Here is a 17399-nt window from a genome sequence, read left to right as displayed (position 1 = left end):
TCAGTGAGGCCACTTCAAAGTTACATATGTCACAGGTAGGATTTATATGACCATAGAAACGAGCCAACTTTTCTTTTGACATATGAACTCTGTGAACCACCTTGAATTGTATCAGAGCGTGTCTTGCACATATTGAAGAGGTATTGACTAATTGAAGAATCCTCTCCCATTTCTCTACAGATAGATAAATTTGGAGTTCTCTTTCCCAGTCATTCTTAATTTTATCAAATATATCTATTTGGCCTTTTCATAGTGTTTAAATGTAATATTTGATGTAACTGAACAGATCAGAAGAAATGCTCTGATCGGAATCTAAGATTTATCAACCAGGTGTTATCTTGCCAGGTAAGATAGATTAATTAGGAACATTTTGACCCAAGAAAACAGCCACAGGAAGCAAAGCACCGTCTTGGATACCATCTATTTCCTGTAAACTACAAATTTATTAACGTTGCTTTGCACATTCTAATCCAAATAATTGATATTGATTAAAAAAATGACAAAGGGCCAAGCACTGACCGACCCCCCCCCCCCCCCCCCCCCCCCCCAAAGCATTTGTCAGGGACCTCAAGTCCAAAGAACAACCTTCCACTACCACTATCTGCTTCCTCCAATTATGTATCCAATTAGCTAGCTTTACCAGGAAAGCTAATGGCATGTTGACCTTCATAGCAAGAGGAGTTGAGTATAGGAGCAAAGAGGTCCTCCTGCAGTTGTACAGGACCCTAGTGAGCACACCTGGAGTATTGTGTGCAGTTTTGGTCTCCAAATTTGATGAAGAACATTCTTGCTTTTGAGGGAGTGCAGCATAGGTTTACGAGGTTAATTCCCGGGATGGCGGGACTGTCATATGTTGATAGTATGGAGCGGCTGGGCTTGTATACTCGGGAGTCCAGAACCATGGGCCACAGTTTAACAATAAGGGGTAGGCCATTTAGAACAGAGATGAGGAAAAGCGTTTTCATCCAGAGTTGTGAAACTGTGGAATTCTCTGCCTATTCTCAGGCCAATTCTCTGGATGCTTTCAAGAGTGAATTAGATAGAGCTCTTAAAGACAGCAGAGACAAGGGATATGGTGAGAGGGCAGGAACGGGTTGACCCACCAAGCTCCTCCATAAGTTTGTTTTTGCGTAGATAGGAAAGTGGACAGAGATGCTAGAGGACACTAAAAATGGGATTAGTATACAAGTTCTTGTTGATCAACGTGAATGCATAGGGCCAAAGAGCTCTCTCCTACCGGTAAGATTTGAAGATGTGGTTAAGGATAAAAAGTATGAGTGAAATCACTGTCACAAAACACATTTTGCAATGCTGCCATACCTGTACAATCGATTATTATCTTCAAAGTCTTCTTTTCCCCACCTTCCTTTTATATCTTCAATCACATGATTTTTTAAGAATTTTTTCAGCAGCTGCACAGTCTGGTAACGAGTAACATCAGGTCCAAAATTGTGATTACTTCTAAGTAATCGATTTAACCAATCAGTCCCCTCAGTAGCAATAAAGCAGCGATCATGAGTCCGGAAGTGAAGGCGATGTCTTCTCAGAGGCATTCCAGCTCGAAAAAGCTCAATAATTTCATTCCACTGAGAAAGGTAGGAAAAATATAAAGATTAGCAAAATAACATTTGTTCTTAGTCTTCTGCTGATGCTTATTTTGAGGTTTAATCTAACCTCAAAATGTACAAAACATTTACAATTTATTTTGTCCAGATCCTTTACCTACTGGTTTCTTCCACTGAAAACTGCAGATTAAATTTTGTAAAAATAATGAATCTTGATAAACTTCTTGCAACAATTGAACTGAGTGAACCCATCAATTAGATAATGGATGATCTAACACTACTTTCCACAGTACTCTTGTCTAACAAAAAATAATCAAAGATTGGATGAAAATGTATATGGTCTGGTGCCACCCGGTGGTTAGGCCACTTATTGGGCGAACCCTCGGCCCAAGGAATGTCGGCATCACATGACTGGGTTTGGCGGGAAGAACTCGTCACGTGGCTTGGGAGAACCCTCCCCAGTCGCGTGTGAGCTGTTCTTTGTTTAATTCAATAAAGATCACTTTGTTTAACAACACATGTCTCGCTATAAGGTTTGCAGGTAACACTAAAATAGGCGGTATTGCAGACATTGAAGATGCTTATCAAAAATTACAGCAGGATGTTGATCAGCTGGGCAAGTGGGCCGAGGAATAGTAAATGGAGCTTAATTCACATATGTCTGAATGTTGTCTTTTGGGAATTTGGACCAGGGAATAGGAGGGTCCTGTGGTGTAAAGGACTAAGGCTGGAGACGAAAAGACAAAAAGTGTGAGATGAAGAGATAAGGATAGAAGAGGCGTGAAATGTGAAGGATATAGGAATAGAACACAGTGCCCTCCATAATGTTTGGGACATGGACCCATCATTTATTTATTTGCCTCTGTACTCCACAATTTGAGATTTGGAATAGAAAGGAAAAAATCACATGTGGTTAAAGTGTCAGATCACGTTGTCAGATTTTATTAAAGGCTATTTTTATACATTTTGATTTCACCATGTAGAAATTACAGCTGTGTTTATAGATAGTCCCCCCCCCCCTCCTTCCATTTCAGGGCACCATAATGTTTGGGACACATGGCCTCGCAGGCGTTTGTATTTGCTCGGGTGTATTTAATTGCCTTAATGCAGGTATAAGAGAGCTCTCAGCACCTAGTCTTTCCTCCAGACTGTCCATCACATTTGGAAACTTTTATTGCTGTTTATCAACATGATGACAAAAGTTGTGCCAATAAAAGTCAAAGAAACAATTATGAGACTGAGAAACAAGAATAAAACTGTTAGAGATATCAGCCAAACTTTAGGCTACCAAAATGAACTGTTGGAACATCATTAAGAAGGAAGAGAGCACTAGTGAGCTTACTAATCACAAAAGGACGGGCAGGCCAAGGAAGACTTCCACAGCTGATGACGGTAAAATTCTCTCCATAGTAAAGAAAACCCCCCAAATACCTGTCCGACAGATCAGAAGCACTCTTCAGGAGTCAGGTGTTGATTTGTCAATGACCACTGTCCACAGAAGACTTTATGAACAGAAATACAGAGCAGGGCTCTCGCTTAACTTTTTTCCCCTGTTGCCAGCCGGGCAACCTAGGCAGCTTTTTAGGTTGCCAAATGACAGTTTAGGTGGTCACTTAAGACGGCTTGCATGACACGTACGATAATGTGCTCGGAATTATGGTCAATGAAGCATTCACATATTATTTCTGCTTCAAATAAAGTCACAAACTAAACATATTCACCAATCAAGACATGATATATATCACAATGACATGTAGCAAAATTACAATACTGTATCTCATCTCCTTTTACACATTGCAATGACTGCAATTTCTATTATTTCTTTCCACTTCCAAACAAAATTCTGGTTGGTTTATTCAGCGTATGATCAACCTCAGTGAGACCAAGTGCAGGCTTGGCGATCGCTTCGCACAACACCTACATTCAGTTCGCAATAACCAACCTGATCTCCCGGTGGCTCAGCACTTCAACTCCCCCTCCCATTCCGAATCCGACCTTTCTGGCCTGGGCCTCCTCCATGGCCGGAGTGAGGCCCACCGCAAATTGGAGGAACAGCACCTCATATTTTGCTTGCGTAGTTGACACCCCAGCGGTATGAACATTGGCTTCTCCAATTTCAGGTAGTCCTTGCTTTCTCCCTCCTTCCCCTCCCATTCCCAGCTCTCCCACAGCCTACCCCGCCTCTTCCTTTCTTTTTCCCGGCCCCCCCCCCTCCCCACCCGACATCAGTCTGAAGAAGGGTCTCGACCCGAAATGTCGCCTATTCTTTCGCTCCATAGATGCTGCCTCACCCACTGATTTTCTCCAGCTTTGTCTACCAACGGGATCCCACCACTGGCCACATCTTCCCATCTCCTCCCCTGTCGGCTTTCCGCAGAGACCGCTCCTTCCATAACTCCCTGGTCAATTCGTCCCTTCCCACCCAAACCACCCCCTCTTCTGGCACCTTCCCTTGCAACCGCAGGAAGTGCTACACTTGTCGCTTTACCTCCCCCCTTGACTCCATTCAAGGACCCAAGCCGTCTTTCCAGATGCGGCAGAGGTTCACGTGCACCTCCTCCAACATCATCTATTGCATCCGCTTCTCTAGGTGTCAGCTGCTCTACATCGGTGTGACGAAGCATAGGCTTGGCGATTGCTTTGCCCAATACTTCCGCTCGGTTCGCAATAACCAACCTGATCTCCCGGTGGCTCAACACTTCAACTCCCCCTCCCATTCCGAATCCGACTTTTCTGTCCTGGGCCTCCTCCATGGCCAGAGTGAGGCCTTCCGTATATTGGAGGAGCAGCACCTCATATTTTGCTTGAGCAGTTTACACCCCAGCGGTATGAAAATTGACCTCCAATTTCAGGTAGTCCCTGCTTTCTCCTCCGCTTCCCAGCTCTCCCTCAGCCCACTGTCTCCGCCTCTTCCTTTCTTCTTCCCACCCCCTGCACCCTCACATCAGTTTGAAGAAGGGTCTCGACCCAAAACGTCGCCTATTTTCTTTGCTCCATAGATACTGCCTCAACTGCTGAGTTTCTCCAGCATTTTTGTCTCCCCATTCACACAAGTTCGGTTATCCCACTTTCCTCACCCACTCCCTACACATTAGGGGCAATTTTACAGAGACAAGTTAACCTACAAAGCCAATGCATCTTTGGGATGTAGGAGGAAACCTACATGCTTGCAGGGAGAATGTGCAAATTGAACACAGACAGTGCCCGAGGACAGGATTTAACACAGATCCCTGGCGTGTGATGCAGCAAGTCCACCAGCTGTGCCACTATATTTTATTTTCCGAAACATTATGGAGTGCACTGTACATCTCTCACTTATTGTATTTTTATCTCTGGCATTTGTCCAACCATCTGCTGATAAAAACCGCCTCTCACGTGTATCTTCCTCACCTGTAGCACTTACCAGCTTTGTCCAGTCACCACCCCTCTTCCAGTTTCCTCCCCCTCCGACTTCAATCACTCTTACAAAGAATCCCAACCTAAAATGTCGCCTATCCACTTTCTCCAGAGATGATAACCTGCTGGAGTTACTCCAGAACTTTGTGTCTTTTTTTGGTAAACCCACATCTGCTGTCTATTGTGTCAACAAGTACAACTGGGGTAATGATGTAACATTATTTGACACCCAATGCTCCGTTCCCCAAACTCCAATACCGTATCTTTCTAATCGTTTGCCCATTATCATTGCCTCTTAATCTTGCTTACTTTTCCCCTAGTTATCTTCCTATAGAGCAAATGTCTGTAGAAAATTTTATGTTTAAAAAAGTATTTTCAATTTAACAATCCTGTTACATTTTCTGTATTTACCAAGAAGAACAACATGGAAGATCGCAAAAACAAGTATGCAGTGGTGTTGGGACTCTTGAAAAGCATTAAGATGGATAAATCCACAGAGCCTGATGGGATACATCCTCGGTTAATGAGAGAGGCTAGAGAAGAAATTGTAGGGACCTTGATAGAGGTATTTGTATCGTCTTGTATTTGCATCTTCTCCAGCCAAAGGCACGGTCCCGGAGGACTAGAAGCTAATAGCCAATGCCATTCCTTTGTCTAAGAAGTCAGGTTCCAGGAAATTATGCACCCGTGAGCCTGACATCAGTGGTAGGGAAGCTATTGGTGAAGATCCTTTGGAACAGGGTTTACTCGCATTAGAAAATGAATTGGATATGGACTTCCGGTGGCGCTATGGAGTAGGAGAGACTCGCGCCAGCTAGCTCCGTGAAAAATCCGAAAAAACGGGAGGAAAAGACTGATCCTACCTGCAGAACCCGGGACCGATTGTTTTGAACTAAGCCCGTGACGTCATCAGGCGCGCGACACCGGCAGTATGTCGACTCAACATACTCCCCCCCACAAGGCAAAAAACGGCAAGACTAAAGAGGTAGGCCCAACTGAAGCCTCGGCCTCAGGTTTAACAGCATCCCGAGAAGACATCTCAAAGAAGAAGAAAAAGACTGAGATGGAAGAATTAAAAACGTTCCTTAAGGAGGAACTTAAAAATCTTAGACAGGACTTTAAAGAGGATCTAGCATCTTTTAAAAAAGAAATGAAAGACCAAATTAAAGAAGAAGTTACAGAGATGGTACACGAAGTCCTTGAAGACTGGAAATTAGATATGGAAAGAGATATGACCCAAAATGTTGAAGAAGTAAATGAAAAACTGAATAAGATGGAATCCAGATTTGACTCTAAACTTGAACCTATTCTCCTGACATTAGACCAACACTACAAGATTGTAAAAGAACTTGAGGAACTTGCTGAGACAAGCACCGCAACTACAAAAAAACTCATCACTGAGAACCAACGCCTATCAAAGTTATTGTATCAAATAACTGAAAAATGTACAGACTTGGAGGGACGACAGAGGCGTCAGAATTTAAGAATCGTGGGCATCCAGGAAGGCAGAGAGGGGACTCGTGACCCCCGTGAATTTGCTGCAGAAGTACTGAAAACAATTTTGAACCTGGATCAGGCGCCATTACTTGCCCGAGCGCACAGAGTGGGTCGCCCAAAGGTGGGCGACCGACCAAGAATAATGATAGTAAAGGTCCAATATGACCATGTATTGGATGACATGATGAGGAAAATTGGTAAAAGCAGAAATCTTGTATATGAAGGAGACAAGATTAGCGTATTCAGAGATTACCCCGTGGAAGTTGCTAAGAAAAGAGCGTTGTTCATAGAAACAAAAAGAATACTGAAGAACATAAAGAATCTGAGATATGGACTGTTATACCCCGCAACACTGAGAGTCAGTTACGAGAAGAAGGAATACTTCTTCATCAAGCACACGGAAGCATTTGAATTTGCCAAGAACGTCGAGGACAAGATCGAAGATTGAAAAATATTCAACTCTTAACACCTATCTCGCAGAGAAGATATGGAACTCTAAACTTTAAACTATTATATTTAAGAGTTGCCTAAAATTCGCAATAAGAATTGGGTATATTTCCTACAACGGATATATATAAAACTAACATTCTAGTACTAACCTCTAACCTCTAACAACTATTAATAATCAAGAATATTAACTAACACTAACTAATGATAACAAGATTATTTAGATTATTTAAGAATTAATTAAAAGTATGAAATATAAGTAAAGTATGATTCAGGTATTTTATAATGAGAAATGTCTGATGGCCCTTGCCCTGATGTTTTCGTTTTTGATTATTCTTTGATAAATGTTTAGATTATACAAAACTAATATCTCAATTTGAGACTATTAATTATACCATTAATGGAATATAATCAATATTTCTTTCCCCCCCACAAATTGTATGCATCGAATTGGAAACTTTCCTTTTAAGGAAAGCACGGAGCTAGTATTTTTATAAACCAAAAGCTACGGAAGTCCATAGATGCTTAGCCACATTAGGGTGGCTATCACTAACTGCACTAATTGTAGTTGTAGTTGCTTTTCTTTCTTACTTTCCACACTTTACTAACCCTATTAGCTATCACCTTTTTTATCTTATATCACATTATATTTTGTATATGGAATGGAATTGCATATTTTATTTAAGGAGATACGTTCGGATGGAAAACAGACGTGACCTAAAATTCATCTACCTGAAGTTCAAGTATAAGGTAGGGCTGAGTGTGCTGAATCATCTGCTCTACCACTTAATCACAAGATGCAAGACATGAATATAAAAATTGGGGGTGAGGGAATTAAATTCTGTAGTTGGAATGTTAAGGGAATTAATGAACCTATCAAGAGAGGCAAAGTGTTAGCACATTTAAAATCATTGAAAACAGATATAATATTTCTCCAGGAGACACATCTTAAAAAGGAAGCACAACATAGACTGAAAGCAAAATGGATTGCTAAAGCGTACCATTCTTCATTCTCACATAAATCAAGAGGTGTGGCAATATTAATTCGTAAAGGTATACCCTTTAAACATATATCAACGATAGAAGACATTGAAGGCAGATATATTATAATAATAGGGGAGTTATACTTAAAAAAGGTGACTCTCCTCAATGTGTATGGACCAAATTTTGATAGCCCTCTGTTTTTTAAGAGAATTCTTAACAATATCCCGGAAGGTACACAACAAAACTTAATAATTGGTGGAGATTTAAATTGTACATTGGATGCTTGTTTGGACAGATCATCAACTCAAAGAAAACTAAAATCTCGATCAAGTGAATTTTTAAATTCATACATTAATACCACTAATATTAAGGACGTCTGGAGAATTGAAAATCCATCGGGCCGAGAATATTCATTTTACTCACCAGTACATAAAACTTACTCAAGGATAGACTATTTTTTGGTAGATTCAAAACTTATCCCATTCACCTATAACTCACAATATCACAACATCATAATCTCAGACCATGCCCCATTAACATTTATGATCAAAGTAAACGGAATGGCAGAGACACAGTCACAATGGAGATTTAATCCCCAAATCTTAAAAGATAAGTCATGTAATGAATATCTAGTAAAACAGATTAAAATGTTTTTTGAGGCTAACGATAGCCCTGAAATCTCTGCCTCGCTTCTTTGGGAAACATTTAAAGCATTTGTACGAGGAGCATTAATTTCTTCCCAATCATTTTTTAATAAAGAGAATAGGGCCAAACAAAAGAAACTGGAAATGGAAATAAAGCAATTAGACACAGAAAATGCAGCAGCACCATCCACGATAAAACACAATAAAATTGCAGTATTGAAATATAAATTAAACAAGATTTATTCAGACCAAGTTATAAAACTTTATCAACATACAAAACAATTAAATTTTGAATTTGGTGACAAACCACAAAAACTATTAGCGCGTCAACTTCGCAAATTGGACGGGGAAAAAACAATATACAAAATTAGAACAGATAAGGGAGAAACATTAACATTGCCTAAAGATATTAATGATAGATTTCTACAATACTATCAAAAATTGTATTCATCTAAAATAACAGAACAATCAACGGGAATGGAAACATTTTTACAGAATTGTAAGTTTACGGGTCTAGATCAGAAAGAGAGAGAATTGCTAGGGGCTGAAATTACGATAAAAGACATTGAAGAATCAATAAAGTCCTTAAAAAATGGAAAGTCGGCAGGACCCGATGGACTAAATTCGGAATTTTATAAAAATTTTTATGACTTGCTTTCCCCACGCCTACAGACAATGTACAAATATGCTTATACTCAACAGAAACTCCCAGAAACTCTAAATGAATCAACAATCATACTTATACCAAAAACGGACAAGGATCTTGAAGACCCAGGTTCATACAGAGCTATAGCCCTCTTAAATACTGATCAGAAAATATTAACTAAGATTCTATCTAAAAGATTGAGCTTAGTGATCAGTAAATTAATACATCCTGACCAAACAGGGTTTATCCCCAAACGGTATTCATTTTTTAATCTGAGAAGATTATTTAATATTATATACTCCAATAGAATCCCCAACGCAGAGCTAGCAATTATCTCGTTAGATGCTGAAAAAGCATTTGACCAGGTAGAATGGCCATATTTATTTTCGGTGATGGAAAAATTTCAACTAGGAGAGAAGTACTGTACATGGGTTAAATTGTTATATTCTAACCCAACAGCTAGAATATTAACAAACAAAATGTTATCAACTAAATTTAATCTCTCTAGAGGCTGTAGACAAGGATGTTCACTATCCCCACTATTATTTGCTCTTGCAATTGAACCCCTAGCAGAAAGCGTTAGAAACCATCCAGGAATATTTGGATACAATACTAGAGACACAAGGAATAAAATCTCCTTATATGCAGATGATATACTAATATATATTACAAAATTAGAAACTAGTATTCCAAACCTATTAAATCTAATAACTCAATTTGGTCAGTTTTCGGGATATAGAATCAATTGGAATAAAAGCGAAATCATGCCAATAACAAAATTTAATTTACATACAATACAACAATCCCCTTTTAAAATAGTTAAAGATAAATTTAAATACTTAGGAATCTGGGTAACTAAGACATATACCTCTTTATTTAAACTAAATTTCCCACCCTTACTGAATAAACTACATAAGAATATTCAATACTGGAAAACACTCCCCATTTCAATGCTTGGGAGAATTAATGCTATAAAAATGATTTTTTTACCGCAACTACTGTACCTACTTCAATTAATTCCGATATATATCCCAAAAACTTTTTTCAAAAAAGTCGACTCCATTGTTACAAGTTTTGTCTGGGATTATAAGAATCATAGAATAAGTAAAAAACACTTATGTAAATCAAAGATAAATGGAGGTCTGGCTTTGCCAAATTTCTTATTTTATTTTTGGGCAGTCCATATTAAAAACATGAATTTTTGGCTGGAAGAAATGGACCAACAACCAGATTGGCTAATGATGGAAAAGGAAGACTGTCTACCTTTTGAAATTGGACCGATCATATTTGCCCCCACAAAACAGCACAAAAAAACCTATAAAGAAAACCCCATAATACATAGTGGAATACGAATTTGGAAACAAATAAAAAAAGATTTAAAATTGAATAATATACCACTCTGCCTTCCCATTGTAAATAATCCTTTGTTCAAATCATCCTTTATGGACAAAGGTTTCACACAATGGAAAAATCATGGAATCAAAAATATAGGACATCTTTATGGGAAAGGTACTTTTCTTTCATTTCAAGAGTTACAACTGAATTATGGACTGCACTCAAATAATTTTTTCAGATATCTACAAATTAGAGATTATGTTAAATCTAATACACAAGTTTACAAGAATAGGGAATCAGAAATTCTTGATGAGTGTCTGAACAAGCATCCTAATACTGAAAAACTAATAGCTTATATTTATAACACCCTACTAAATAACGAGGTACCAACGACCGAACTACATAGATACAAATGGGAAATTGAAATAGGTCATCCTATCACGAAAGATATGTGGGACGAAAGTTTACAACAAATACATCAATGTTCATTAAATGCCAGACATATTTTAATACAATTCAAGGTCTTACATAGACTACACTTCTCTAAAATAAAACTAAATAGAATTTTCCCACAAATCTCTCCTATTTGTGATAAATGTCTACATTTAGAGGCTAATTTAACACATACTTTTGCAAACTGTATAAAACTTAAACATTTCTGGACAGATATTTTTGAAATAACTTCAAAAGTTATTAATACAAAATTGGACCCAGACACAAAATTAATAATACTTGGAATATCAGAACTAAGCTTAACACTCACAACAAACCAAAGAAACTTCCTCAATTACAGTATAATAACCGGAAAAAAATTAATATTAAAATTTTGGAAAGGCCCTACAACCCCCACAATCAAAATGTGGATTACGGAAATGTCGGAGACCCTATACTTAGAAAGAATTAGACTTGTCTTAATGGACAAACAAGATCTTTTCCATAAAATTTGGGCTCCATTCATTAACTATCTGAAGGGATAGACTGGCACAGCTCGAGGACCCAGCTGAAACTTGAACTCAGGAACAGATGAAAAACTATACTCTATACTTTATAACCTACGAACCTATCTCCATTGATGTATCACAGGTAACCCATTCCACCTTCCTTGTTTTTCTGTTGTGTTTTTTTTTGTTTTTTTTTTTTTGCTTCCTCTTTTATTTGTAACTTTCTACCCTCTCTTTTTCTCGCTTTCTATAAAAAATAAAAATACTAGAAGCAGAAGTAATTGATAATGGAAAATTTTAATAATGTATGACTGATGTATATGAAAAGTTTTTTTTCTACTATAATATGTAATTACATTGTATAATATGTCTACTTCTAATAAATAAATTAAAAAAAAAAAAAAAAAAAAAAAAAAAAAAAAAAAAAAAAAAAAAAAAAAAAAAAAAAAAAAAAAAAAAAAAAGAAAATGAATTGGATAATAATGGGCCTGCCCCACTTGGGCGACTTCAGGAGACTGCGGTCGCCACATGTTCGCGGGTAGTTGCCGGGGAGTCGCCTTCATGGTCGTGAGGAGTTCCCGCATTCTGGGAACTAGTCGCGGCCTCATTATGGTCACCGCAAATTTTTCAACATGTTGAAAAATTAGCAGCGACTTGAATGGAACCGCCGTGGAGACTAGCAAGAATTCTTGTGCCATTGGTGGGTCGCCAGGAGGACCTAGTTGGTTGCCAGGTCGAAGATTCTCGTAGGTTGTAGCCGGTGCTGACCGGTGAATTTCATTGGCTCATTGGGGGAAAAAAACGAAAGCAGTAGTTTTCAGAACCAAAGATAACCGACCAGTAATGTTAATGTCAGCCGAGCTTCACTGCCGTGTATCTCTGGCTTCTTAAAAGTGGTCTCTACCCCCCCCCCCCCCCCTTCAAGGACTTACCGTATATTGTGATTTTTTAGCTTCTTAATTCGTGGTGTGTGTCTGTATCACATTGGCTTTGCACCGTGTGAATTTCACTAAGGCAGCGTTCCCCCCCCCCCCCCCCCCGCATGCCCTATCCCCCTGGTGAAGGAAGCGATGTGTGTATGTTCCACTCTGACAGTCACCGTTCCAGTTGCCGGTTTTTCAGGCGACTGACGGCAACTTGACAGTCACCGGCAGTCGCCTGAAAAATCGCCCAAGTGGGACAGGCCCATCAGGGTCAGCCAGCATGGTTTTGTCCACAGCAGATTAGGTCTTACTAACTTGATTGAGTGTTTTGAGATGACAAAGGTGATTGATGAGTGTCGAGTAATGGATTTTCTCTACGTGAATTTAGGTCAGGCATTTGAGAAAATCGCCCATGGTAGGGAGATTAAGAAGAATAATAGGCATGGAATCCAGTGACTTGTCAGTTTGGATTTAGAACCAGTTTACTCAAAAAAGATAGATGATTGGGGAGGGAAGGTGTTATTCTAGCTGGAGGTTTGTGACCAGTGATGTACTGTACCACATCTGCGCTGGACCTATTGATTGTGACGTATATAAATGACTTGGATGTAAATATAGATGGGATGTTTAATATGTTTGTGGATTACAATAAAATTGGTGAAGTTGCGGACAGTGAGGAAGGATGTCAAAGGATGCATAGAAACATAGAAAATAGGTGCAGGAGGAGGCCATTCGGCCCTTCAAGCCAGCACCGCCATTCATTGTGATCATGGCTGATCGTTCCCTATCAATAACCCGTGCCTGCCTTCTCCCCATATCCCTTGACTCCACTAGCCCCTAGAGCTCTATCTAACTCTCTTAAATCCATCCAGTGATTTGGCCTCCACTGCCCTCTGTGGCAGGGAATTCCATACATTCACAACTCTCTGGGTGAAAAAGTTTTTTGTCACCTCAGTCTTAAATGACCTCCCCTTTATTCTAAGACTGTGGCCCCTGGTTCTGGACTCGCCCAATCTTTTCAATCTTTCCTCATATGACAGTCCCATCATCCCGGGGATCAATCTCGTGAACCTACGCTGCACTGCCTCAATCACAAGGATGCAACGGGATATAGATGTTATAGATAAGGGAGGAAAAATGGCAGATGGAGTTTAATCCAAGCAAGTGTTGCACTTTGAAAGGTCAAATGCAAGGGAAGGGTACATACTAAAAGGCACAAACCATAACAACATTGATGTACAGAGGGATCGTGGGGTCCAAGTCTATAGCTCCATGTAATATGAGTAGATAGAGTGGTAAAGGAGGCAAATGTTCCCTGCTCTATAAAACTTTGCTGACGCTACTTTTGGAGTATTATGTGGAGTTTGTCTCTGCAATATAGGAAAGAGGCTCCAGAGAGGGTGCAGAAGAGGTTTGCCACAATACTGAAGATAAACACAAAAAGCTGGACAGGCAGCATCTCTGGATAGAAGGAATGGGTGACTGAACAAGGGTCTCGAAAGGTCATCTGTTCCTTCCATCCAGAGATGCTGCCCGTCCCGCTGAGTTACTCTAGCATTTTGTGTTTATCTTCAGTTAAAACCAGCATCTGCAGCTCCTTCCTACACTTTACCACAACACTGCCTGGATTAGAAAGCATTAGCCATGAGGAGAGTTTGGTCAAGCTTGGATTGTTTCCACAGGAGGATTAGAGGCTGAGGGGAAGACCTGATAAAAGTACGTTTTACAGACCATCGGGGAATGCTATGATCGAGGATAGGATAGGCATATATAGAATAGTCTATAAGAACCTTTATCCCCAGGGTGGAAATGTCAAAGACTAGAGGACATAGCTTTATGACCAGAGGGGGAAAGTTAAAAAGTGGTGTGCGGGACAATTTTCTACACAGAGAGTAGTGGTTGTCTGGAACACACTGCCAGGGTTGATGGATGAAGCAGATACAATAGTGGTGTATAAGAGATTTCAAGATCCACATTTGTCTATGTAGGGAATTGAGGAATACAGATCATGTGCAAGCAGAGTTGACTAACTTGAAATCATTTTTGGTACAGACACTCAAATTGTATTTCATTCAAGACATTAATTATAGATGCAGTAGTCCCCAGGAATTACATCTCCCTCCTCACTTACCCAATTAGACACTTCCTTACGGCTTTTTTCTCCACTAATTTATTAGCCCAAAAAACAGTTTATATTCTGGTCTTCCTTCGGCTTTCCTCATATAACACTGTTCTCCTAAACATTTATCACTACTTCAAAACGCAAATGTAATTATACAGAATTAGATTCACAAGACAACTTTGCCTCACCAAAATTTGTCAATGTAAATGTAGTAATTTACAAAAGCAGAATAAATTAACAGTAAATAAATCTTACTTTTGCACTCGCAATACTTCTGCACACTCATTCTCACTCCCCTCAGCTACCAACCCTAACTTTATAACAAAAATTCAATTGGTCTTCTTCTTGCGCATGGCGTACACAGCCTAAAGTTGTAGGTCAAGGGTAGACATCCAGGCCAGGACAGCATTAGTTACTGGGTGGATGGCTTTGATGCCATCAGGGAAAAGCCTCAGTGAGCAGTCATTCACGATGTGTAGGATGGTCTGGTCTGGATGTCCGCAGTCGCAAGCAGGGCTGTCAGTCATCCCCCACTATGTAGGTGATGGGCTGTTCCTGCATGGAGGGTGCGGATTCTGTTCAGGGTTAGCCATTGTTTGTGATGGAGGTTAAATCCCAATGGTTTCACTGTGAGGTCTGTGATGACCTCTCCATTGTTGGTGTTGGCATCTTTCCAGTCTCTGCGCCATTCAGTCTTAGAGTCAAAGTCTTCCAGGTGTTTGACTGATGATCAGAATGGCGTGCGGGACTTTAGGCGCATGTTGAGCAGATTGTTCAAGTCAGTATGGATGAGAAGGTCAGGGTTAGCCTCGATGGTGCACCAATCTTTCAACATCCTCTCCCTTCTGCGTATGCTGGGAGGGGCGATATGAGAGAGGACAGGGAGCCACTGCAAAAGCGTTGACTTAAGCATCCCTGTGATGAACCGCATTGCAGAGTTAAGGACCCTTGTTTGGTGTGGCAGCAATTAGCCCAAGCTGTTGATCAAAACTTGGCTGTTGAGTGGACTAGGGCTGAGTTTGCAGTACAGAGGGTGTGTGCATTGGATCCCAGCTGTTGCCTGCAAGTTTCCTGATGATGTTGACCCTTGCTTTCAGTTTATCAGCCACACTCTTCTGGTGTTCACGATAGATGAGGGTGCGATCCAGCGCAACTCCGAAGTACTTGGGGAATTCTTCATTCTTCACCGGCTTACCACAAAAGGACACTCGGAGATTTGCATTGGCGAGCCGATTGCTGAGGTGAAAGGCAGTGACAGTTGTCTTAGATGGGTTAGGGCGAAGTCGCCAGAAGGTGAAGTACTCCTCCATCCCCTTCAAGTCTTGGGTTAGCACTCTGCCGATATCCTCAAGGGCAGCTCCCTGGTGGGCAAGGGCAAGGTCATCTGCATATGCAAACTTCCTGGACAAGGTAGTTGGTATGTCACTCACATAAATGTTGAAGAGTAGGGGAGCTAGGATAGAGCCCTGGAGGAGACCATCATTCAGGTCCTGACAGTATTGGTCTGGTTCCCAAGGGAGACTCCAAATCTACAGTTGCTGAGGATGGATGAGAGGGCACGCATGGTGGTTTGGCACTTCAAGATTCTGGAAGCTTTCAGCAACAGACCATGTCTCCACACGGTGTCATAAACTGATGACAGATCGATTAGATCAACACCAGTTTTCCGGACATGTTGGAAGTCAGCCTCTATATTGGTAGTGAGGGCAACGACTTGATCTGCGCAGCTTCTACCAGGTCTAAAGCCAGCTTGCTCTCTGGGCAGAACAGGTTCTTCCAATGGAGAAATCCTGGCAAGCAGGAGGCGCTCAAACAGCTTGTGGGATGTACACAAGAGGGAACCTTCACGTGGTCCACCCTGTTTCGACTAATGCAATCAACCCGACGTGCACAAACAAATAGATGGAACTAGACCAAGTGGAACCAGTTGGGTTTATCGGATTTATGAAGATTTTTATTAATAACTCAAGAAATAAAGCACAAAGTTTTCAAATAAATCGATTTCGATCTCCACGGGGTAAATCTCTACCGGAATAGGTAAAAACTTTCCCGTTCGCACGTCGTTTTTTCGAGAGGATGTGAAAACACACAAACAAATAAATACACACGCATACATCCAAGATCAGAGTTTTATAGTTATAATAAGAATAATAAGGATAAGGATGTTTTGGTGTCACTTTTGACCATTCAATTGGTGCTGACGTGCTTAACTCAAACCACCAATAGCAGACGCAATAACAGTCAAAATTGCCAGTAAAAGAGCTTTCATTTTTTCTGAATAAAGAGCATTGACCTGAAACTTAATCGATTCGGAGGGCACACACTTCCTGACCTTCTGTTCATTTGTAACATTTTCTGTTGTTTTAATTAATTATTTACTCAGCCAAGAATTACAAATAATAATAATAAATTTTATTTATAGGGAACCTTTCAGACATCTCAAGGACACCTTACATAGATTAACAGGAATATAAACATATAATCAGAATAAAATAAATAATAAAGACATCACAGAAACACAAATTAAAAACAGAATTCAGTCCAAAAACAAAAAATCAAAAACACAATGTGAAGAGAGAGCAGCGGCAGCTAAAGCGCGCCAGCGTCCACTCTCCCTTCACAGCAGCCATCTTGGACAAAGACTAACAGGATTACCATACAGACAAAAAATCATCCCCCCAACAATGGATACCACTGTGGGGGAAGGCACAATGTCCAGTCCCCAACCCCAAGTTCACCCAAAGTCAGGCCTATTGAGGCCACCGCAATTGCCTCTACGGAGGCCCGATGTTCCAGGCCGTTCTCACCGGGTGGTGTTGCCCCGGCGTCGGGAGAGTCCTCTCAGCGGCTGAGCCACCTGGAACGGCCGCTTTCTAGCTGGAAACCGCGGCTTCCGAAG

At 40.4% G+C, this 17399-nt stretch overlaps 1 protein-coding gene across 2 annotated transcripts in view; it reads right to left on the bottom strand.

The window, feature by feature from the left end:
- depdc1b (DEP domain containing 1B) overlaps nucleotides 1–17399 on the bottom strand; it is a 53220-nt gene that overhangs the window by 29967 nt on the left and 5854 nt on the right. For both annotated transcript variants that reach the window (XM_033030090.1, XM_033030091.1), the window contains exon 2: nucleotides 1321–1586. In XM_033030090.1, the coding sequence (XP_032885981.1) occupies nucleotides 1321–1586 (266 nt within the window). The remainder of the gene's footprint in view (nucleotides 1–1320; nucleotides 1587–17399) is intronic.

This window comes from Amblyraja radiata, chromosome 1 (genome assembly GCF_010909765.2).
Source record: "Amblyraja radiata isolate CabotCenter1 chromosome 1, sAmbRad1.1.pri, whole genome shotgun sequence".
Taxonomy (NCBI): domain Eukaryota; kingdom Metazoa; phylum Chordata; class Chondrichthyes; order Rajiformes; family Rajidae; genus Amblyraja; species Amblyraja radiata.
The sequence above is the reverse complement of the archived record's forward strand: the minus strand, read 5'-3'. Positions and strand labels throughout refer to the sequence as shown.